The sequence below is a fragment of the Amblyomma maculatum genome, chromosome 4 (genome assembly GCF_055883805.1).
Source record: "Amblyomma maculatum isolate TAMU_Amacu chromosome 4, ASM5588380v1, whole genome shotgun sequence".
Taxonomy (NCBI): Eukaryota; Metazoa; Arthropoda; class Arachnida; order Ixodida; family Ixodidae; genus Amblyomma; species Amblyomma maculatum.
Genome location: NC_139347.1, coordinates 42,596,304 through 42,621,717, shown reverse-complemented (window position 1 = coordinate 42,621,717; position 25,414 = coordinate 42,596,304). Strand labels below are relative to the sequence as shown.

Below are 25,414 nucleotides of genomic sequence, written 5' to 3'. Positions count from 1 at the left end.
AGCTGACTTTGTGGAGGCTGCCTAGGATTGCCTGCTTTGTTTACTGTTGAAGTTAATACTTAAAAGTGTCCCAATTTATTTACTCTTTCTCTCTTTCTCTGCTAAGCCTTCTATAAGGTTTCTTTCTGTTTTGTGCTTTGAAGTGAGGAGTACAAGGTGACTGGAATGTAAAAGTTGAGTGCGTGGTATTTCTTGCACGTGACATTACTACATGTTGTCTTTAATTTATGACGCTGGCTAGTTAGAACCACGGAAAACTTACTTGAAATATGAGAATAATTATTTTGTTGTGTCAGGCATCTCAGTTAAGCCTGGCACAAGTTTTGTATGCTTATGTGCACATTTTGTTAATGTTTTGTATGCTTTGTGCTTTTCATTGTAATTTTTATCAAAAAGCAAATTTGAGCTCAAAGTTACTCGCAGCCACATTCAGGATGTATTTGTGACATGGATTGCTTTGTACGCACTGAGTGGTATAGTAGTACATTTTGCAGAGCCTTCATTTTTTCCAGGTTCCCAAGGAGCCGAAGCCAACTCAGCTCCTGGCAAAAGGTTCATGACAGACCTGCTTGTGGGAAGTCTTATGGCTGACGGCGGCTTGGAGTCTTCGCTGCAAACAGCAATAAAGGTTGAAATTCAAGACATTGAAGATGCTATGGTCAGTAAAGCCATTGTGGATAAAACAGATACTGTAGACTATCTACAGACATATTTTTGTTGTTGCTGTGGTTTCATGTTTTTGATTTTAAAAAAAACTTTTTTTTTAAGGAGTGGCGTACTAGCAGTATCATGCTATTTCCAAATTATTCCACGAACTTCTTTTCAGCACAGAAGTAAGGATTGCTTAATGCAATAAGTCCAAGCTTAACTGTTTATCAGTTGAAAGTTATTGCTAAAGGTATCTCGAGCAACCCTTTTTGCCTGCACTGTGACCTATTTGCAGCTGATCTGTGTGTGTGAATTTATTTTCCGATGAAACTGATGAGTGTAGCCTTTGCTCCCTCTGTCAGAGGCATGCATTTCTCCCTTACCTGTTGTAGGAAAAGGAGGTCATGTTGGACAAACAGCTTTCCAAAGAGATGACCAGCAGCGGAGAGCAGCTCATGTCAGATCAAGCCTTACTGGAATCGGAAACGAAGCGCAGCCAAGTGGTGTCTGAAGATGCTTCGGCTGCCATACCACTGCTCCACCTTGTCAAGCAGCTACTGAGGTGAGCTACTTCGCAGTAATTTTGGGTCCATCTTGGACCACACTTCCTGAAGGTCCTGTATGCATTTTCAATTAGTCAGCCATTCCTTTTTGTAATTGTAAACAAACAATAGCAAAGCAGAAGACGAAGATACGGAAAGGGAAACAAGCAACATCAACGCTCCTATTCTTCATCTTTCTTTCATTCTTCTTGCCTTCTGTTGTGCCGCAGTTTGTTTATCGGCTGTGTACACAACAAGCCAATATGCTCAGCCTTTCTGTTATATTGTGAGCCTGAGGGAATCTACTAAGGCAATGTCTTGTCCATAATGGGCAGCTTATCTGAAGGTAGATAGACGTGTTGGTTAGTGCTGAGATATGTCAGCAGTGGTGTGCATAGATTCGTGTGGTTACTTTTTAAGTAGCGTGGGATCAAAGGCTTCTTTTGGCGGGAAGATTTGAAGTAATTTTGCTATCTTCAAATCACACTGGGGAGTTCATGTGTGGTGAAACACCCTGCCCAGTCCCACAGAACCTTAGTTAATACACAGTTATTATAGAGAGCGCACATTTCGTGGTGGGCGGTGAGATAGGTCAGTGGTTGTGCTAGTGCTGGCCATTTTGTGCTGACCACCTGCTTTGTTCTGCCAATTGTGAAACAGGAACACTGCCACTCAGACCATGGCAAAGCTGCAGAGCTTCTTTCCTGAGAATGCAAGTGTTGGCTCCAAGATGGCTGTGTGCTCGCTCAAACTGAACCTTGACCAAAAAGAGAGGTCTCCATCGCTGGACCTGCTGCTGAGATTTCAGAGGTTGCTACTTGGCCAGCTGTATCCACGTGAGGAACAGGCCAGTTCAGCCACAAGCATTGGTGGGTACTTCACGTGGACGTTACGTAGCTTAGTCCTGGTGTCGCAAGACGGTGTGGGCAGGGCATCTTATTTTAATTATTATTGCCCAGCTAACCAATGTAGCAAAAACACCAGCTTTTGGATTGTACCAGTTGAAAAACTGTCCTTCAAAAAGTGACTAGACTTAATACGTACTTTTCGAGTGCCTATGAGTTGTCGCGCCATCTAGAAGTGGTCATTAGAAGCTTTCTGCTGTTGCCAGCGTTGCCTTCTGGATATCACTTTCTTCTTTTCTACCTTAATTAACTCTACGGCTGTGAATTTTTACTACTGCAGCTCTTAAACATATTTTATTTTCTAGGTGGTAGTGCATTTATCAACAATGTGGAAATTTGCAACTTATACACAGGATCCTTTAAAGGCCGCGGGCACCACCACTATTCGTAAACACCCGAATTTGGACCAATCAAAATCGTTCGTTTTCTGATACATGGGCCTTATTGGAAGTCTCGCAACTGGTACTATTAAAGAGTTCTAACAAAAACCACTTCGACAAAACCTCTGCCACATTGAAACGTTTTCTGTTCACTGCGCATTTTCAAAATTTTACCTCTGCAAATCTTTTCAGGCATACATTTTCAGTCCTGCTATAATGAAACTCGAATGTTTACTCCGTACAAATGTTTGCTCTTATTTGGGCACAAAGTTTTTGCGTTTCAACAGTGTGTACCGAAACATTAGGAGGGCAGCTTTGCTAATCAGCTACATTGTCTTGGTTAAAACCAAAGCATATTTCTGGACTTTTAAGAAGGCTTCTTTATCTCGTGGTGGGGAGAGTGGGAAAGCTTTCTTTATTGAAGGTCTTTTGTCAGAAGCTGCAGAAACCTCAATCTTCACGTAACTTTGTTTTTTGAAGTGGCTGTCTTTTGCCACAGCCACTTGCGTGCATGGACTGCAAACATGCAAGGATCGCTTGAATTTCACTATTTTTCTCAGTCATCTTTTGTTTCTTCTTATTCTGCATAGCGCATGCTTGTACATCTGTCGCAGATACTGAGACCTGCGGGGCTGCGTCTCTTCTGTGGAAGTATGTGAGCCTCGTAGCCTGCCACGTTGAAGACATCCTTTCGGTTGCCTCCGTCCTCGGCTCACTGTCACCGCACCACTTTGCACTGGCTGCCGTCGTTTTAGAGCAGGAGCTCACAGGTGTGTGATGCAAACTAGGAGTCTCGGGGCGGTCACACTGGTCTGAAATGCTTCTTTATGGCGTCCGTCACCCATGCTGTAGTAAAATTGCAGCACGAGAGGTTTTTGGCATCCCTCAACATCTTGACTGTGAGAAACATTGCAGCAAAAGAAAGGCTTGGATTCAGTGATGCCGCCTGGAATTTGTTTTGGTCTTTGGTTTCTGTTTTCCTCCCAGTGGGCTGGTTACAGATAGTCCAGAGCTATACAAAAGTCATGATAACTGTCATGAAGTCTTGTGTGCCATTATTGCGTTTAGTTTTAACTAGGATGTTGTAATCTGCATGGCTTTGCTGTTCTGCTTTCACTGATTTAAAATGAACTTGAACGGCACACTGCGATCATTACCAGGGGATTGTTTTGTGGAAAGATTGCGTGACTGTTTATTTTTTTTTTAAAGGTTTTGTTCCATGGAAGGAAAAATCTCAACTCATTTTGCAAAGTCCATACGAAATGAGATTTCAGTACTTTGTTAAAATTAAAAATAATAACTTAAGGAATGGTTTGCTAAAGAAAAAAAAAAAATCTGGTAAAGGAGAGAAAGAGCACAGCAAAAACAAGGTTAGCATAGGGTAAGGGCTGCAAGCTGTATTATTATGAAGGAAAACAATGAGGATGATGTTAAGGGGCAGAAGAAGGCTGCACGGGTGAGGGAAGTATTCGAAGCATGAGGTTGATGCCCTCGCCAAAATCAAAAGGGAGAAAGGGACTATTGTGTTGTATATCATGTGGAGAACAGGTAAATAATACTAATTAAGAATAGTAGAGTGGATACCATAGAAAGGACAGTAGAGAATTCGGGGTGGAACAAAAGGAAGAAATCTGCTTGGGTACAGTAGCTGTGGCTAGGGCAGGACTCGATCAAATTGGGGTCAGCGGCAGAGGCATTTATCCTGTAAGGGACGCAACCTTGCTGCGAAATGCGTGGCCAAAAAACAGTCACCTAGGTGAACAACTCCTTCAAGAATTGGCATTTCTGAAGACTTTCCTGCAAAATGATGGTGAAACGTGGTTGTGGCGGCCATTTTTTTTCTTGCCATCATTGCTCCTTGATCTCTTCAGCTGTATATTTCAGTATCCATGCAGTTTTCAGTTCTTTTTTCTACAATGATATGGTGCTGTCTTTTGAATTTTGATGGGTGCCAAATATCACAAGGTTTTGCTTGTAGAGTGTGATTTACTTTGTTGGTACCATATTTCGAGCACCGTGGCACTGACCTTTTACAGTATGTCCAACCTTTGATGTGCTTTCCGTAGTGCACCATAGCTGCCCAGATTGAACATACCATGGCTTTCTTTGTTTCATTTGAAAAAAGCCAAAATTCAGCACCTAATCACTATCAGTTTTAACCTGTTAGGACATTTTTTTTATGTAGAGTCTCCTAACTGCAATAAACATAATTTCTTTTTTTGCATCAGGTTAATGTTTGTAAATGTTTGTGGATTTGTTTGCCTGTTGGGTGGAGTGAGCCGTTAGCAGCCTTTCCAGTGCAAAACAGTAAAACACTGCTAGGAGAGAAAATTCTGCCTGGCTAGTGCAAAAACCGTGCCCACATTACAACTTGCGTCTCATTCGGCAACACCTGATTGGTCAAAACGCTGGAAGTGGATGAAAGAACCTTTCCAATGGTGACCTGGGCTGAGGCGCAGTAGCAAAAAGCAAAAAAGCAAAAAGTGCAGCAACTACAGCACATTTGAGTCTGATTATTTCCTTTTCTTTGCCACTTCCAGCTCTTAGTAAAGGCTTCTCTTTTTTTCCATTTTTGTTTCGGAAATACTACCGTATTTACTCGCATATATTCACTCCCCGGGAAAACGGAGTGCCAGAACAAATCACACTAGAGCAATCATGCCTTATGACACAAATGTTGATGTTTTTTGCTACTCTTTTTTTCCTGATGTGATAGAATCTTGGAATGCTTTGCCAGCTGAGGCTGTTAAGCAAACGGACGTACATAAATTTGAACGATCCGTTGATATTTTATGTTAAGTGCTTTCAACTTAACGTTATTAATCTGTTATGTATTGTATTGTATGCCCTCCCTGTATCGACCCTGAAGCGAGGGTTAACAGTATCAATAATAATGAACCCACTCGCATAATGAACCCACCCCCCACTTTTGACGCAAAGAATTTAAAAAAAAATTGGCTGTGGTTTGATCAATGGCCATACCAAGTAGAATTGTGAAAGCAACATCTGCGGTGAATGCGGCGGCGGCGCGCAGGAGTTGGCGGTGGCCGCGGCGCGCCAGCTGTGCACCATGTGATGGCGGCGGCTCCGATGCGGCTCTCCAGCTGTGCTCCGTGCAACGTCACTGGTTCCTCGCGCATGTGCAACTTAGCTCATCAGGGGCTTCGCGAAATGGCTCAGCTGGCTCAGCGACTAGCGTAGTGCTTCTGCAACAAAAAAAGTTGTTTGTGCGTCTCCGTTTTGCGCCGTTGCGGTCGCAGCCTAAAGTGCATTTCTTGGCAGCGGGCAAGGTTCTTCGCAGCGATAACATCCCAGTGCATATGTATCTTTTGAAGTAAGCTCTTGCAGTGAGGGAGGGGGGGGAACTTGGCTGAGTGCCAGGGCCCTTGACTGGAAATCTAGCAGCCACTTGCTCGGCTCGTCCAGTTGCACAAGCGTGCCCCACTGCCACAAAATCATTGGAACTCATGAAGCAGCAAACGCTTTTTGAAGTGAAAAATGAAGGACTCATGATCGCGGCTGATGTGGGCTTTCGTTGGTGACTGATGGGTGAGAGGGTGGATGTCTCTTGCAAAAAAATAAATAAAATTGGTTTTCTCGTATAATGAACCCTACCTCTAAACTGACATTAATTTTTCCTGTGAAAAGGTGGGTTCATTATGCAAGTAAATACGGTATTGACATACTGCTAGCAAGTGCTCATTTTACGGAGTGAAAAGTTTCTTTGTAGTTGTCCTTGAAGTTAATAAACAGGCTTTGGAGTTAATGTCATGTGCGTAACTCTGTGTGGCAAGTCGTTTTATGCACGCTGCAGCGAAGCTTGTTCAGTACAATATTTCGGCTCTGAAGCCTGTGTCATTCAGCATAATAAGAGGGGAAGTGAGCTGGCAGCACCAGTGTGTTCAGCACCGGAGGCTTCTGCATCAGAACGGGAGGTGTAGAACCGTATCAAATGTTTTTTGCAGGTGTGCTGCTGCCCGAGCTGCTCGTGTCCCTCGTGCTTCTGGAGAGCACAGTGCCCGAAGTGATGCATGTGGCCGATGCTACCCCAATACTCTCACCGCTGCTGGAGAGCCTTGACTGCTTCAACCAGCTAGCACCCGGGGCCCACCTGGAAGACATGCAGGACCTTTTGTGGCCGGGTCTTGGAGGCGGAACTCTGACACCTCCGCCACCAAATCAGGGTGGCCCCGTCGAAGATGTGCTCACATTGCGTAAGGCAGATGTGGAGAACCATAATCGCGATGGTGGCCTCTGGATTGTTATTGGAGGCAAGGTGTACGATCTTCAAGAATTCGGGCCGTCTGCTCCGTGCGGTGCCGAAGTCTTCACTAAGTATGCTGGTAGGTTCTCATGCTGAGCTGGAAAGAGTTTATTCACAACGAAAGGAAGAAAAGTTGACCTGAGCTTATGATGAAAGAATTCGCTGCACAAAAGAGACGTAGAAACGGGCAAGGTTTAAGGGGGCCTCCTACGACAAACAGTAAGGCAAGAGGAAGTAAAGCCATAGAAAAAACTGAAAAACAAGCTCCTCGCTGACCCAAACAGCATTGCAGGCAGGAAGATTATTGCTTCTGCTCCGCCTCTCACCCCACTTTGTGAGACGCTTGCTTAGTGTGGTCATGAAAGGTATCAGAGAAAAGCGCTGGGCCCTCTTGTCAAGGCTACGTCTACTGCCATTTTATGGCGCCACTCGTAGGTCCATTGTGTGGCGCATGCAGAGTAGCTGAGTCACGGTTACAGCATTGCCAGAACAGGAAAAAGACCAGCTGCATCATCCCCTTGTTGAAAGCGCGGTGCCTGGCAGTGTAGCCAAAAGCCTGTTACAAATGTGCACTAGTGCTTTGTGCGTACGACCAGCAAGTGTTGACATCGAGTCTTTGCTTTGCCATCGCTATTGCAGCAGAACAGCACGCGCAGCTCACTGTCAGCTCATTCTGATTGATATGCTAAGCCACTAAGCTTAGCTGTACCAATTCTTTTTCTCTATTTCTCTCGTAAGGTGTTATGTCAGAAAGACCACTTGGGGAATTTAGCAAGAGGTTCATGCCTAGCAAGGTCCGAATATGGTCGGTCAATGCAATAATGCTCAAAGAAAGTCAAGAGAATGCCTTTGTACTGCTTCCTGGCACTTGAAACTCACTCTTCAGACAATTTGCCTTGATAATGTGGTTTTGCTGCTGTCAATTTTATGAAAGTCAGTTTGGTATTGTATTGCTTAGAATATTTCGGAATTTTTAATTTGGAAATTCCTTAATTTTCTTTTTCTGAAATAGAATTTGAACTGAGTGTAAAACATGCTTGTATTCGTGTCCCATACTATGAATTTGCATAGCTCTAGTAAGGAGTCAATTTACAGAGCAGTGCTACGTTTGGTTATTACAGCTGACACTACAGGTATGAAGTTGCAGTTTGAAAACTTGGTTTTCAACCCAAAAGCACTACAAGTGTGAAGTTAGAATTTGAAAATTTGCCTTTCAGTCCAAAAGCAGGTTTATATTTTGTTGTTGAGGAAAAGTGAGCATTTCAGGTGACGCAGCAAGCACAATATTTGCTTTCTGTTCTGGACTCTATATATAACCTACTCAAGCCTGTGCACAGGGGACACTATTTTGCGGGATGTACTTTGGGCTTGACATTTCATCGTTACTACATCCACTCTGCATTGTTTGTCCTAACTGTCGTACCGCAAGACAAGGGAACAGCGAGAACAGGGAACAGGGAACAGAAGGGAACTTTGCAAATTTGTATTTTAGAGTTTCTGTGCCTTGTGCTGGCGCACTGCATTTTGCAGTGTTGGGTCTGCAGTCTGTATGTAAAGTTATGCTAACTTTTTTTTCTTCTTTCTTCAGGTCGAGATGCAACACAAGCTTTTGAAGCTGCCTGCCACTCAAGGGAAGCTAGAGAAATGCTGCGTTGCTTCTTTGTGGGAAATTTTATAGATGTAAGTACCTACCACATAAAACTTCTTACTTGAAAAAACTTCTCAAAAAAAATTTATACACTTTATTGGCGCTTAGGTAACGCCTTGTTGATGTGTTCTCTGTTCATACATCTACTGAACGCGTGTGCATGATGAGCTGAAATGCAGTGACAGGCTTTCATTGGTGCTTGTTTGAAGTTTATAGATCCAAAGCAGAGAAGTATCCAAAAATAAACAGTTATAACGTACGAGCAGGCCGTTCCAGTGGAGATCTGACTCGAGGGGTAATGCAACTTCTTCTTCAAGGTGCCTACAGGATGTGCGAAATACATGAGAGAACTGTAAAATGATGCGCCTAAATACGAGCAGGCTGAGCAGGCTGCGTCTCTGGAGAGCACGAACGTTGTGACAGGGGGTTTCCCCAGGAATCGCAGTTGGTGGTAGGTTGGGGCTAAAGGAGAAGCAGTCATGGTCAGCGTGAAAAAACAAGCTTGGCACAAATTGCCTTCAAAAAACAAGGGAAGAGGAGTGCCTACACCGACTTAAGGGGAGTGGAGGGGAATCACTGGATTTGACAGCATGCCACTGCTGCGGGTTATGCGCTTTGTATAGCACATAAGTAGGTGAAGCCAACAAAAATAAAGCAAGAAAGAGATCCCAGCTATTTTTGCCCTTGCAATCGGTGTACCGGATGTGCTGTAAAGATTCTTCTGTGCTGAGTACAAAGGAAAAGTGAAGTGAATTTTTCAAGCGCTAGAAGGAGAGCCTAAAAGAACATTGATGTGCTAGATGGGGCATAGTACTTACAACAGGAAATATTCAGAGATACCCCGCTGTGCCCTGGGCCGTTTAAGCAGGGAGTGTTACAACATGGAAAAATAGGTTTTTGTTGATCAAATATTTTGGGGAAATCCCCAAGGCAGAGTAGATTAATAATAAGGGAGTAATTTCTCATTGGCATCCACCTAAGCGTAGCCATACTGCTACAAAGGAAAGCTATACAGCTTTCTCAGAGGCTTCGTAGTTACAAAAAAAATTCGTCCTTGTCCCGAGTTTGATCCCCAGACCAGGACGAATTTTTCTTTAACTACGAAGGTTCTGAGAAATCAGTGTAGCTTTCTTTTGTAGCCGTATGGCTACACTTGGGTGGATGCCAATGAGTAATAATTACTCCCTTATTAAAGATCTTTGCTATTGCAGCACACTTGGTTAAAAGGCAAATGATTGCACTCGGTTACAGTTCTTTCAAATTAGGTGTTACATGAGGCGTAGGCTGGCATTTTTATTTAAACCAAGGCAGTTCCATTCTTATGTGTATCCAGGCTGCAGCAGCTGCTTTTCAATAGAGACAAAAAGGAAGGCACTCATGTACTGTATATCCGGAACCCTCCACTACGGCGGCTCTCATAGCCTGAGTCACTTCGGGATGTTAAACTTCATAAACTAAACTAAACCATTCTTGTATGCCTGCGCATATCGAAAGATCTTTGCCGTCTTGCGTAGCATGACCAAGAGGCGCCACTGCTGGTGGACCCAAGCAGCCTGTCATCGCCACTGTGCGATGCGGAGCGCACCCTCGCACACCTGCTGGGCCTGCACCTGCAGCAGCAGGCCTGTGGGCCGCCGCCCGAGGCCTTTGAGTCACAGCTACTGCCGTGGATGGAGAGCACGCTGCTTTACGGCGGTGGATTGCTCAAGACGCTGCCCCCCCACGACCCATTCGAGGAAGAGAAAGGGGAAGCCCGGAGCACGGGATCCAGTGCCGCCACACCCGGTGAGTTTGACTGCTGCTGGTGCCTTCTGGTGGTGTCACATCCACGAAACATGTGAACGGTAGCCGTTTGCCTCAGTTTTCATTTCTGCTCACCGTAAGCTCTAAAAGCTTGAGAGCATGAAGCGTTAGTACGTGAAACTTGAGTAAAATGAAGGGGAATGGTCTCTGGTGCTTTATGGCATGAACAAGGGATTCTAGCCTCTTGCAGTCAGCTTCTTGCCACTGTCCTCTTTTGTGCAGCGCAGAATCGCTGTGGAATTTAGAAACCCAGCTACAGCTATGAATTTTTTAGACCCCACAAAAGCTGCTTTTTGCAGGTGTCAAATACGACAAAATCTTTATAATAAGGGTGTGCAAAAATTCAAATGTTTGAATATGAATCGAATGCAAGTATGGGGGAAAAAATGCCTTTGAATACCGTATTGATAATAGAATATGCAATCAGTGAAAAAAAAAAAAAAAAAAAAGGAATAGCAAACTTTTTTTTTTTTTTTTTTTAGTTTTAGAATGCAAATGTTTAAATACGAATTGAATGCAAATATTGGGGAAAAATGCCTTCGAATACTGAATTGATAATCGAATATGTGATAAGGGAAAAAAAGAAAATAGTAAAATAAAGGAACGGCAAACATTGTCCGTCTTATTTATTTTAGAATGCACATAGTATATGCAAACAAAATTACACTAGAATTGCGCAGAAGTGTTTATCCTGCGGAAAAATCCAGCTTATTTTTATACGGGATTTCATATACCTGTTTTTTTGTACTGGAAAAACCTGCGTGAAACCAGGTGGAGCCGTGATATCACTGCTGAACATGGTAAACTCTCCTTAACTTGGCCTTCGAGGGCCTAGAAAGGATGTCAAAAAAAAACTGAATGCTCAAATTATCAAATGGGACTGAAAAAGCTGCCGAAAATCCTTCGCATTGCAGTAACTTTAACTGATGAACGCTCGCACAATGTTTTTTTATGGTTTTGTCAAATGCTTCGCTTCGCGTACACTGTTGGGAAGACTTTCCTTGCAACAGTGGAAGATCCCTCTTCACAAAATGACACAGTCACATTTCGAGGATGCTTCACTTCAATGTGTTTAAGCATTGCGGTGAAGCGCGCAGTGCAAGGAAACGGGTGAATTCGGAAATTTTCAGTGTATTCAGTAATTTCCGAATATTCGAAAAACCCAAACATCACTTTTTTGGATACGAATTGACGAACAAACATTAGATTCATATTCGAAATTTTAAATATTCGCACATCCTTATTTTATACTAAACTTCTGCCTATTGTGTAGGAGTACAAAAAAGAAAATCTCTTTCTTCAGGCAGCTTCACATCAGTAATGATGATGTTAGAAGTCACCTGCATAGCAAACAGATATCACTTTGTCTGTTGTGGGCCAACTCTCAGAATTAACAGTTCTGCACAGTAGTTGGCAACTTTTCCTTTCCTTTCAAATCTCGCTTGTGTGTCTTCACTTGATTCTTTAAAAATTACTAGCTTTAGCTTAGTATCAGTAAGGAAATGCTATTTCTAGGTGTGCTCGTGTAAAGTTTGTTCATTTTTTAAAAAGTCTTCTTTTTTCTTGTGTTTCTTAGTATCGGGCATGACACCCACTGAACCAAAAGCGCTCTCTGCTGCTGCTTCATCGGCCCCATCACCGGTCTCAGGCGCTCTTGTCAATTGGAGCCAAGAGAGCCTGGTTGAAGCCATTGCCGAAGGACGACTGGAGGAACCACTGGTGTCTTGTTTCCTGCGAGCAGTTGATGCTTTTTGCGAGCAATATCATCTTGCTCTGCACATGGACTTTGGAGCTGACCACCCCATTGAAGAAGTAGGCAGGTACGAGCTGTCTTTAGGACTCACCTTGAATCACAAGTTTTGACCATCTATTGTCAGCATTTGCTAAAATGTCGTGTTCCTAGAAAACATTCTATATGGCTTTAGAATCGTAGTACTACACTTTATTACTATAGTCCCTAACACAATGCGTGGCTTCATAGGACTGGCTAATCATCATCTGCAGGATTATACCCACTGTTGGGCAAAGGCCGCTCCCATATCTCTCCGCTTAATCCGGTTCTGTGCTGGCTGCACCCACTTGGCCCCTGCAAACTTCTTAACCTCATCTGCTCACCTAACTTCCGGTTGCCCTCTGCTATGCCTTCCCTTGGCAGCCATCGGTTATCCTCTCTTCATAGTGCATGTCCTGCTCATGCCCATTCTTCTTTCTTCTTCTTAATTTCAACTAGAATGTCATTAGCTCCTGTTATTTCTCTGACCCACTCTGCACACTTCCTGTCTCTTGACGTTACAACTACCATTTTCCATTCCATAGCTCTCTGCATCGATCTCAATTTAATTGAATTATTTTTGCTAGCCTCCACATTTCTACCACATCGGTAAGTACCAGTAAGGTAGAGCTGTTATGTGCTTTTTGCTGCCTTATGTTTGGATCCATCTACTTCCGTGAAAACTGTTCTGTCAAAACAGAAGCAAACTCTTACGGACGGGCATCAAACTGCAACCACGTCATTCGAATCGGGCTTCAGGATGTTCGCTTTGTAAATCGGGCCACTCAATATGGACACACAGTGAGCAATCACCACATGAGTGGCATTCAGTGTGACCACCACCTTTGCGGAATGAAATCAAGAAAATTTGCGATGCTCTCCTTTTTAGATGCCTCCCGACAAAATGATAATTTTTCATGGCTGTTTGCATATACCTGTGTGGCCAGCCCTGAAATATAATTGCCTTTAGCAGAGGTCTAAGGTACTATTGCAATGGCATAAATTTGCAGTGTAATATCAGCACTTCTTATGTCAAGTGCACAAGTTTGGTTCAGTCAGGTGTATTTTGTCATCTCGTTACACTGTGACTAATCTTATTTAAAATAAATGTACTACCATGCATGGTATGTAGCATTTCTTGTGAAGCTGATGGTGATCTTTTTTCGTTAACATTCCACCTGCTTGTGGGGCTTCGTGTGCTGCCAAGCGTTAAGTCTGAATGGATGATCACTTTGTGCTACAGGTTGCTGTTGGCAGTGGCTGTCAAACACTTGGGTTGTGGGGCCACACTGTTGAACACTGCTGAGCAGCTCACTCTGAAAGGCTCGTCCATCAAGTCTGTGCAGCTGCCAGGAATTCTGCAGGACATTGTGAGGATGGTTCAACAGGCCAAGTGGTCTCTTATCAAGGTGCGGTCACATACTGCATGCTGCATTTTCTACTCCTGCATCTCACTTTTCACAACCAGAGAACGTGCATTGGTGTAGTTATAAAGTGACGTATAACATGCTGATTAAAAATATAAACCGATACACTTAGTGCAGCTGCAGCAAAAGGCAACACGAAGGAGAAGTGAAAGGTAAAAGTTACCTACTTAAAAAATTTTAAAGAAGCTATTAATGATTGCCAGAATTTTGAAGAATCATGTCCAGTGACAATGCCGTTACATACCGAATGCTATCGCTAAATGGCAACCAGAGAAAAATGTCTGTTGAATGCATTACTGCAACCATACAGTCATAATCCTTATGAAATAGAAGGGGGTGTGATGCTTGGATGAGTGTGAACAGAATGGTGTTGCAAATATCAGGAAAAGAGTAATGGCTGGATGTCATGAGACGATTTCATGCTGTTGCATTGGAAGCATAAATTACGCTGTACAGAAATAAAAAGGGAGTAAACAGTTTTCTAATGCATATCCTAGCAGAGATGAGGTATGCTGCCCAAGCACTAGGGTAGATTTTCAATGTGAAATTTACAAATTGCTTAAGGTCGTCAATGCAATCAGATTCTTCAGGACATGGCAAGTGCAGTTATAAAGAGCTTATCCAATGTTTCAATCTTCTCAAAACATTAACCTCAGCGCTCCAGCGCTGGGTTAGTCTCTTCCATTAAATCAAGTTACTCTGCTTTGAAGGGGGAATATGCCAAATTTGCCAGCAGTAAGCATTCTCTACATTTAATCATTGACATCTACTCAGGGACTTGGGTAAAGCACTGCCCTGCCCCTAAAAAACAGTGCACTAGATGAATGTTCACTCCCTTTTTACTTCCCTATTACTCCCTTATAAAGTAACTCATATTTACGGCATAGTGCTTGCTGGGTTGGGTGTCAGAGTTAGATGAAACGGGGTGGGCAGCACAGTTTTGAATGCCTCCCAGACCATTAGGTTGGATATGTCTTCTGAATTGCTGTCATATGTTTAACATTGAGACAGAGAAAAGTTCTGTAGGCTTCTATTGGCTAATGTAACCAGCACATCTGATTGCTGGTATGTACAAGCAATGGCAGCAAGTCCACTCTCTGGATAGGATAGGGTCATCTCGTCGTAATGCGCATTTCAGTTTCAGTTGTACAGATGTGGCTATCATACTCTACTTGTGCAGAAGCCTTGTCATTGTGTCGCTCATTTTGGGATATTGCAGGCACTGTGCAAAATGAGGAATGTCTTGCTGGCTTATTGATGCATACTAATATGTTGCACTTGTGCAGATAAGGATAACATTGAAAATTCTTGCATTAAATTTCGGGTGTTTACGACTTAGCTGCACTTGTGAAACAAAACACGCACATTTTGTAATGCGTAGAGGAAAAAATATTGGCTGAGAAAGGGACCACTTGTTTGCACTGAGCTGATCTTGCAAAATATTTTTGGTGCACATCTGTGTGTGTGTGTTTTTTTTCTACAGGCAAGGCAAGATTTAAATGGTTCATACAAAGAGGTCTGCTGCCCCATGTTTGAACGATGCCGTTTTCTCTTCTACGAGCTGCGGCCAGCAGTCAGCAGAGAGCTAAGAATTATGGAGGACTTGAAACTAATTGGGTCTTCTTCACGCTGGAAGACATCTGCACATCAGCTCATCCTTCAGCTAAGAGCTGCCAAACGTAAGGAATGCCAGTCGCTGTTTTGCATGAAAACAATTAGGTGGAGTCATGCCAAAACTTAACTTCAGTAATGATTTAAAGCCATTGTACATGCAGTAAAACCTCATTAATCTGGATCTCAAGGGACTGGTGAAAATGTCCAAGCTAACCGAATTCTGGGTTATCGAATTTACCATCAAAACAACCACGAATGTCCAAGCTAACCGAATTCTGGGTTATCGAATTTACCATCAAAACAACAACAAAAATGTACTGGGCATACACATACCTTTATATCATGGTAAATTGCATTATATTTGTTTGTTTCCTCATCAAAATTTGCGCAATAACAATTTTCTTCAGCCCCATCAGATGGTGATGTGCACACTCACTGTCGTGTGATCCAACACAACATTCCTCCAGTACAGCGAGGGCCTCGACGACCTCTTGCACAGTGCTGTATCACAGCAGCGGCTGTTCATGACTTTCATCGTCGAAACAATTTCTGTCTGTCTTTGTCCAGAACTTCCGATAATATGTGGTCATCGGTTGCATGCCAGCAATGGCACCATCTTCGTCTATTGCAATGTACTCATAAGGCTGGACACCACTATGGAGGAGAAACTCCAATTGCCTGACCTCTTCACCATCCACCTTTTCAGTGGGCTCTGATGTGTCTCAAGGAACAGCCTTGTCATGTCGATCACAGATTGGTTGGGCAGACAAATGCACTGTACCTAAAAGAATTCATTATCATTTCTTGGAAGAAGGCAGCAGAGCAGGTAACAACACAAAGTGCAAGAGGCACACACACGCACACAATGACAACGCTGCACTGACAACTATATTAACTGGAAACGGCACATCTTCTTCCTCCACTTCACGTCTGCAGCCAACTTCTTTCTTGTCGTTGCCTTCTTCCAAGAGATGCATGACCAACTAGCTCATCGTTCGACTCTATTATGGTTCATTATCATGTCTGCCGACATGCCACTCCAGACATGTGCTAAAATATGAATAGCGCGGAGGAGGTTTAGGTCATAATCTCGACCTGCCTCCTGGCACAGCAGCATCCAGCACTTGCAGAATACTAGCTCGATGCACTCCAACCCCGTCACACTGGTGTGCACACATTAGTTGTCAACTACATACAAAACCTTCTTTTTAGTGGAAAAGTGGCAGTCAAGCTGCAGCAGCCAAGTCTGTAAGGTATCCGAGGTCATCTAGGCCTTCTGATTAGCTGTGTACTGCGCAGGCAATCGGGGAATCTTGGGTGGCTTGCCTTCCTGATGAAAAGGAGCAGCAGGCGCTTCGTGCCCAACACGTTTGATGCGAGACGCATGGTCACACACTCCTTGCTCTTCTTACCTCTAACGAACGGGTCACCCTTAAATGTGATGGTTTTGTCCGGCAAGACATTAAAAAAAAGCGTAGTCTCATCGACATTGAACACGTCAGCGACAAGTTCATAGCAAGCCAGGTACTGGGTAAGCTCGGTTTCCTTCCAGTCAGCAATGCAGCCTTCGTCCATCATTGCCTTTTTGCCACATACGCTAAACAAAAACCAGTCCGTGTCTTTCCTTGAAGCAAGTGAACCGTCCTTCTGATGCACTGAACGAGTTGATCTGCATTTTTTGTGCATATCTTTCTGCTTACTGACAGATAAGCAGCCTGCTGAAAGGAAGTTGCCCACTGCTCATATCTGTTATCTGCCGTAACAGAGCCTCTTCCAGCTTAGGATTCGCTGCCATCCTCAGGTGTTTTTCGTTTCCGGTGAATTTGCCTCTGTCGAACGCGTCGACGATTTTTCCTCGATTCTTCATGTAGTCACCTGACGTACTACTCTTTATGCCATACTTTTTCATAATCTCCTGCCGAGAAACTCCTTAATTTGGCTTCTTTAGTTTGGTTTGTGGGTTTTACGTTTCAAAGCGACTCAGGTTATGAGAAGCGCCATAGTGGAGGGCTCCGGAAATTTTGACCACCTGGGGTTCTTTAATGTGCGCTGACATCACACAGCATATGGGCGCCTTGCTTATCGCCTCCATCGAAAAGCGGCCACCGCGGCCAAAATTCGATCCCGCTTCCTTGGGTACCGAAGTCGAGTGCCCTAACCACTGCGTCATCCCGGCGAGGCTCAGCTCCTTTAGTATTTTCACCTTAGTTTCTAGATTGTTTGCTGGCTCCTGTGGTCGCTTCACTGAAGTGGCAGTCGCTATCGTTGTGGATAGGATAGTATAGGAAATACATTCATTTCTCTAGGAAGGTCTTGTGCTAGTAGCAGAAGAGGTCCATCTTCCTTCTTCTCACAGGGTCGATGCCTCTGTTCCAGGACTCCGCTGAGCTTCGCTGCTTGCTGGGCGTGCTGGATCAGACCTAGTTGGCAACCCAGATCGCCCCTGGAGAGCCGGCTCTCCCACTGTTCCGCACTCAGATCTTTACAAAAGCTATCATCATTTCTACATTCCATTGTGATGTGGTATAACGAAGGTTTGCTACCACACCATGGGCAGGTGTCCCGATATTGATCGTTGTGGAGTGCAACGGCGGCGGCAACAGGCCCCGAGCACAGCCGAATACAGCAATGGGTGCTTATTTGCACAACTCACACACTGTCACCGTCGCACCACAAAATTCGGGACAAAGAAATCAGCAGTGCAGCCAGTGCATCCGAGGGACAGCAGTAACAGCAGTGAAAACCCTCTTGCCATTCTGGAATGCTTGGAATGTACGGGTGTCCTTAACCATTGCACTGGGTGGTGGCTGATGCCACCCAGCTACTGCTCACGTAATCCGCCGTCATCATCATCAACAGCATATTTCTTGCCCTCCAGATATATGTATTTCCTTTTTTTGTCGCTGTTTTCCATTTTTGCCGAGCAGCACATAGACTGATTTGCCTCGCGTAGGTTTCCCATTGCCTATCTGCCGTGGATGCACATACGGTTGGTAGCCCTCTGCAGAGTTCTCCGAGTTAACCGATGTGCAGGTAAAGCTAATAAACAGTCTTGCCGGGACCGTGCAGCAAGTCCGAGTTAACCGAAGTTCTGATTTACTGAGATCCGGGTAAACAAGGTTTTACATGCATATATATATATATATATATATATATATATATATATACATACCCGCACACTGTGTTTCACGTAACTTGAAACAAGGATTTAAAAAAGATGCGAAGCTTGTAGCTGGCTGACACCAACGGCATATTATTTGTCATCATGTAATGCTTCTCAGAATATTTCTTATGTTCTGCCTAATTAGTTAATTAGCTAGAACAAATTATGCAAAATCTTTATTATTCTCTTTAGGGCCAAGTGCACTTCATTAAATTTTAGACGGGGTTAAGATGCAACCGACTCAGTTTTATTCTATTAACCTACCTCCTACATGATTGCTTTTTTCAGCATTTACAGAAAGGCCGCGAAATATGAAAAAAATATCACGTTATTGCAGTCTTGCACTACTGTATTGCAGTGCTTCCAGATACGTTTTGAATTAACGAAGTATTCGCTTCTTGTCTCGAAAGGAGCAAATGAGAGGTCGATGAATGTCACTATCAGCGTAGTCTGAAAAGTGCGTCAGCACATTCTGTTGGAGCTCAGAAAGCCGGAGCCACGATAAACGATAAGCGATGGGCAGGCCACCGACAGCAATCTCAGACGGAGATTTTATTGAGCTATCATACTGACGAAACGAAAAAGGAAGAAAAAACGGTTAAGTCACCTAATTCTAGGCAGGCTCATATTTTTTTTTTTTATGTGTGTCATAGTGCAGTTCGTAAAATCAGTGGAGGCTGCTCATTTTGCCACGGTCACTGCATACATTACGTTTGTCCAAACGTTGTTGGGAGTGCTGCAGTATTATAACGCACAAGCACAGTCAGGTGACATTTTTTTGCATTTCTTGGACTTTCTTCAAATGCCGGAAAAAATGGCCAGGTTGTAGGTACGTTGGTAGAAAAAGTGGATAGATTGTTTCCGAACCCCTTTACGACTTTATGAAACCCAGTTGGCCTTAAAGTAAATAATAAATATTTTTCCAGGTCCCGTAAGGACCGAATTAAGGAGCTTTTTTTGTATTTATTTATTTAACTTGAGGACCCCTGTCGCACTTTACTTGTCATAGCTTTTCATTATCACATTCCTTTTTTATTCTTCCAGGGACATCGTGCAGCGGTTCCTCTGAAGAAAATTCCTCTGTTTCAAAGGACAAGGATTCCTCTGATGATAGTCAGACCGAGGCCTTAGAGAGCCTTGACCTGAAGCTGGAAAGTGCTGGAACAGCACTGAAAAAGGTTTACTTTTTTGCTGTGTATTCTTGCTGCCAGTGCAACCAACAACCAACTGCAACCAGCACTACCACCCAACAGCTTAGCTTAAGGGTTCAGTTCACAGTGTAGTATGTTGCATGTGTAAATGTCGATTGGCTATAATGCCTTTGTCAGACTTCGGGATTTTTGGAGGAATCTGTCACTCTCTGCAGCATCAAGCATGCTTTCTCGCTTGCCATCTCGAGATTGTACATATGCAGTGTTTGCAAGAAGGGATGGGGAGATGCAATAAGACAAAGATAAAACTTTCATCAGCCCCGTTGGGTGGCGAAAATGGTTACGGCGCTCGACTACTGTTCCCAAGGATGCGGGATCGAATCCCGGCCTTGGCGGCAGCTTTTCAGTAGAGGCGAAAAGCAAGCCACTCGTGGGCTGTGCGATGTCAGTGCACGTTAAAAGAAACTCGAGGCGGTTGAAGCTTCCGGAGTCCTCCACTACGGCGTCTTTCATAGCCTGAGTCGCTTTTGGACGTTAAACCTTACAATCCAAACCAAACCAAAACTCATCACTTGTGGCATTTAGAAAGGCCATGTGGTTTTTTGACTTAGCGCTATTTTTGTCATGTGGAAGATTCTCAACCAAAAATCTGTGCATGATACAAATAGAGGGCTTAGAAGCTTTTAAAGTGACACTAAAGAGAAAAATGAAGTGGGCTGATAGAGTGACAGTTCCTGGTTACAAAAGCTGCTCTTACTGAAATTAAGGTAGTAAAGAGGAAGAACAGGAATACAGGTATCGCCGCCACAGCCGAAACTGCCGAGACTTGCAACTACAAATCACGTGATGCGCAAGGGATCCCGGAGGCTGACAAAAGCGATTACATTGCCCGTTTAAATGTGGTAGTATGTTCTGTCTCGAATATGATAATATGCTCTTATCACACGTAAACGACGGCAAAAAGACAAGGTAAATGTTGCAAGGCAAATATGAATATTGTCACGTACAAGGTGATTGAGGATATAAAGAATAGCAAAGGGGTTAGCTCCGATACAACAGCGGTGAGCAGCACAGACGCAAAACCCGCAAGCGACACTTCGTCGTTCTTCAGTCATGCACCACCTGGCAACGCTAGGTGGCATTACTCCCCCTTCCGAAAAAAAAAAAAAAAAGTGAACACGGGCGGTGAGAACGGTGTGCAAAGTAAGAGAGTGGTCACAGGAGGTGGCCGTGCGTTATCGTTGGTAGTACGGCTTCAGCCGCACAATGTGCACAATGTCCGAGCTGGGCTTTCGATGTTTTGAAAGTGCGGCGCCGTCTGGAATAACTTCATAACTGACATCACTCACACGACGCAACACTTTGTACGGCCCGAAGTAGCGGGAAAGGAGTTTCTCTGACAAGCCTGGACGGCGAACTGGTGTCCACACCCAGACTTGATCCCCAGGTTTGTAGTGAACCTGGCGGTGCCGGAGGTTGTAGCGGTCCGCGTCAGAGGTCTGCTGCCGCCCGATGTGCATACGGGCAAGCTGGCGGGCTTCCTCAGCGCGGATGGCGTACTGCTGGGCATCTGGCGGAAGCTGGTCATCATCTGGGCATGGGAGCATGGAATCGAGCATGCTCTGAACTTCACGCCCGTACACAAGTCGAAATGGTGTGAAGCACGTTGTTTCCTGTTGGGCTGTATTATACGCAAATGTGACGTACGGCAGCACCTCGTCCCAGGTCTTGTGCTGCACATCGACGTACATTGATAACATGTCCGCAATCGTCTTATTTAACCTTTCGGTAAGACCATTGCTCTGCGGATGGTACGCTGTGGTCTTGCGATGCGTCGTGTAACTCAACTCAAATATGTGGTCGATGAGCTGCGAAGTGAAAGCTGTCCCTCTGTCGGTAATGACATACGAAGGGGCGCCATGCCGCAAGACTATGTTATGCATGAAAAACTCGGCTACTTCGGAAGCTGTGGCATGAGGGATTGCCTTTGTCTCAGCGTATCGGGTCAGGTAGTCAGTAGCGACTACTATCCATTTGTTTCCCGCCTGCGACAAAGGGAAAGGACCAAGGAGGTCCATGCCGATTTGGTCGAACGGAATACGTGGTGCTCTAACGGGCTTGAGAAATCCGGCAGGCTTCAGGGGCGGTGTTTTACGGCGCTGGCATTCGCGACAGCTTCTTACATAGCGTTTCACAGTTGCGGAGAGTCCTGGCCAGTAATACATGTTGCGGACTCGAGCAAGCGTCCGTGAGTAACCCAAATGACCAGACGTCGGTTCATCGTGGCAAGCAAGTAGAATATCCGCACGGAGCTCGCATGGTACTACCAGGAGGAAAGCTCTTTCTTGGCCTTGGGAGTTTCTTTTATACAAGACGCCTTGCTGTATACAGAATGAACCAATGTGCCGAGATAGGCGTCGAGGGAGCGTCGTATCACGCCCTTCCAGATAATCGATGAATGGAAGGATGTCTGGATCAGCTCTTTGTCGATCCCTGAGCTCAGATGCACTGAGAGCTCCTAGAAAGCCGTTGTCGCCATCGGTTGCAGCATCGTCAGTGTCAACGGGGGCTCGTGACAGCGCGTCAGCGTCTTCGTGTTTGCGGCCTGACTTATAAACAATAGTTATGTCAAATTCCTGAAGTCGTAAACTCCAGCGTGCAAGTCGTCCCGATGGATCTCGCAGATTTGCCAACCAGCATAAACAATGACGGTCCGTGACGACTTTAAATGGTCGGCCGTAAAGATAGGGGCGAAACTTCATAGTGGCCCACACGACCGCCAGGCATTCCTTTTCCGAGGTGGAGTAGTTGGTTTCGGCGCGAGAGAGTGTGCGGCTAGCATAGGCTATTACTCGCTCAATCCCGTCTTGATGCTGAACAAGGACCGCGCCAAGACCGATACTACTGGCGTCAGTGTGCACCTCTGTGTCAGCCGCTTCATCGAAGTGCGCCAGAACAGGGGATGTTTGAAGGCGCTCGCGAAGCAAAGAAAAGGCCGTCTGCTGCTCAGAGTTCCACACAAAGGCGGTGTCCTTCCTTGTGAGGCGCGTTAGAGGTTCCGCTATTTGAGAGAAGTCCGCAATGAACCGCCGATAATATGCGCACAGGCCGAGAAAGCGCTGAACAGCCCTCTTGTTAGCTGGAACGGGAAACCGTGCGACGGCAGCAGTCTTTTCGGGATCCGGGCGCACCCCATCGGCGCTCACAACATGGCCAAGGAACTTGAGTTGTGTATACCCGAAGTGGCATTTCTCGGGCTTCAGCGTGAGATCAGCAGAACGGAGCGCTTCCAGTACAGCTCGAAGGCGTTCGAGGTGTTGGTCAAATGTTTGGGAAAAAACAACTACGTCGTCCAAGTACACAAGACAGATCTGCCACTTGAGGCCAGTGAGGACGGTGTCTATCATCCTTTGGAATGTAGCTGGGGCAGAGCACAATCCAAATGGGAGTACTTTGAATTCATATAGGCCATCTGGAGTTACAAATGCGGTTTTTTCTCGGTCTCTTTCGTCTACTTCAATAGCCGCTTTTCAAATCAATAGATGAAAAATACTTCGCACGTCGCAATCTGTCCAGTGAGTCATCGATGCGCGGCAACGGGTATACATCTTTCTTTGTCACATTATTCAATTTCCGATAGTCGACGCAAAATCGGAGAGTGCAGTCTTTTTTCTTGACCAGGACTACTGGTGAAGACCACGGACTTTGTGAAGGCTGCACAACACCATCATCCAGCATCTCCTGAACCTGCGTCTGGATCACTTCTCGTTCTTTTGCAGACACGCGATAAGGCTGCTGTCGTATAGGGCGAGCGTCTTCATAAGTAATGATGCCATGTTGTGTGATGGGTGTTTGACGAATCTTGAAGGAAGAAGCAAAACAGTGCTTGAAGTCCAGCAACAGTAGCTCTAAGGCCCGCCGTTTCTCCTTCGACAAGTGGCAGTTAATGTCGATGTTGTCAAGAGATGGCTCATTAGTTTCGACTGCCGTGGATGTAAAACAGACCGGATCGTGCGTAACAGGGTCAGCGAAAGCGATAGCAGTTCCCGGAAACAAGTGCCGGTGCTCATTAGAAAAATTTGTGACAAGGAGTGCAGCCCGGCCATTGTGAAGCGACAATAAACTTCGAGCAGCGCAGATGCCTTGAGCAAGCAGGAGTGAATGGTTCGCTTCCGCTACAGCATCGCCGGCACGGAAATCGTCACAGGTGACTTCCACAAGAACACTGCTTCGCGGCGGCAGCGAGACGCTCTCGGCGGAAACGCGAAGTGCGGCACTGCAAGGACTGTTACTATCTCGTTCGGCAGATTGTCCCATCGAAAATGTGACACGTCTATTTCGCAGGTCGATAACTGCTCCGTATTCTCGCAGAAAGTCAATGCCGAGGATAAGGTCACGGGAACAGTCACTCAAAACGACGCAACTAACGATGAACGTATATCTGTTAATCTGAATACGAGCCGTGCACATCCCCTTTGGGGTAACTATATGACCGCCGGCGGTTCGAAGGTACACACCTGGCCAAGCAGTGAGCACCTTCCTCAAAACAGTCGCCATGCGACCACTCAAAATCGAATAATCCGCACCGGTGTCCACTAATGCATTGACTGGAGTGCGACCGTCTAAAATAACAGGAATGTCCAGAGAAACGCTTTTGGCTTCCCTAGGGGACGGTACCAGCAGCTCGCGGTCGGATCGAAGCGGCGACGACGGGAGGTCTTCAACGCAGCCAGAGGGCTCTTGAGCGCCTGTCGTACCTCCCCTTGCACTATAGCAGAAACGGAAGCTGGCGATTGCTGCAGGGGGCTCCAGAATTTTCTCAGTTCTTCGCGCACGACACTGCGAATTAGTTCGCGCAAAGCATCAGGATGCCGCTCGGAAGATGCAAATGACTCCGCAGTTGTGCCAGTATAGAGAGGTCGGTTATAAGCCGCGGCACGTTGTTGGAGCACCCTTTCCATTGTGGCGGCCTCCGCAAGAAATTCATTTACAGTCGACGGCGGGTTGCGCACAAGTCCTGCGAACAGTTGCTCTTTCAAACCATGCATTAAGTGCCTGACCTTTTTGTCCTCGGACATGGCGGGATCGGCTCGCCTGAAGAGGCGCGTCATGTCCTCGACGTATGCTTGGACACTCTCATTCGGCATCTGGATGCGGGAGTGAATGGCACGTTCTGCATGTTCGCGACGATCCGCGCTAGTGTAGGCCTCGAGCAGTTGACGACGGAATTCCTGCCACGATGTTAACATTTGCTCTCGGTTCTCGAACCAGATCCGGGCGCCATCCTCAAGGCTGAAGTAGACGTTCCTTAGTTTGGCAGTATCGTCCCACTGGTTCAAAGCAGCGACACACTCAAACTGAAGGAACCAGTCCTCCACATCCTCAAAGAGGTCACCATGAAAAGGCTTCGGTACTCGAGGGGCCTGCAAGGTGTAGTTACAGGCCGGTGCGACGCCCGTTACCTGCTAAGCAGAAGCACTAGATGTCATGGCGGCGGGTGATGGCTGAAACTCCGGAGACAGTCCCTGGAGCCGTCGACTGCAGCGATGCACGGGGGTGTCCAATGGCACAGGGCTGGCGCGACGTCTTTCGGATGGAGACTCTTGCATAGGTGATCTTACCCAGCACCTCCACCAGAATGTCACGTACAAGGTGGTTGAGGATATAAAGAATAGCAAAGGGGTTAGCTCCGATACAACAGCGGTGAGCAGCACAGACGCAAAACCCGCAAGCGACACTTCGTCGTTCTTCACTCAGTCATGCGCCACCTGGCAACGCTAGGTGGCAATATATATACTTGGCGGCGCCACAGGCGTCCACTTCAGTTTTGGTTATGTTCCGTCTCAGGCATTTCGAGCGTGCTCGGATAGTTTGGTTTAGGCCTGCGGCGCCTGAAATACGAGCTCGGAGCAACAGATGCGCCTACCCTAAGTGTGTATGAGGATCATGACTCGGCATGTACCTGCGAAGTAGTATTTACCGCTCCCCACGTGCCAGCAATCGCGGTGTCTCCTCTTGCGTTATAGTGTGCGTCATCCTACCCTACTACATAGTAGGAGAAAACAGTTTGAATTCGACCGGCGGGAACAAAAAAAACC

General features: G+C 45.5%; 1 protein-coding gene across 2 annotated transcripts in view; it reads left to right on the top strand.

Moving 5' to 3' along the window:
- Positions 1-25,414, top strand: part of HERC2 (E3 ubiquitin-protein ligase HERC2) — a 131,196-nt gene that overhangs the window by 28,953 nt on the left and 76,829 nt on the right. For both annotated transcript variants that reach the window (XM_084601226.1, XM_084601225.1), the window contains exons 18-28: positions 513-658; positions 1,041-1,210; positions 1,851-2,059; positions 3,090-3,245; positions 6,441-6,818; positions 8,328-8,419; positions 9,902-10,172; positions 11,767-12,010; positions 13,205-13,370; positions 14,872-15,067; positions 19,210-19,343. In XM_084601226.1, coding sequence (XP_084457352.1) covers positions 513-658; positions 1,041-1,210; positions 1,851-2,059; positions 3,090-3,245; positions 6,441-6,818; positions 8,328-8,419; positions 9,902-10,172; positions 11,767-12,010; positions 13,205-13,370; positions 14,872-15,067; positions 19,210-19,343 — 2,162 coding nt within the window. The remainder of the gene's footprint in view (positions 1-512; positions 659-1,040; positions 1,211-1,850; positions 2,060-3,089; positions 3,246-6,440; positions 6,819-8,327; positions 8,420-9,901; positions 10,173-11,766; positions 12,011-13,204; positions 13,371-14,871; positions 15,068-19,209; positions 19,344-25,414) is intronic.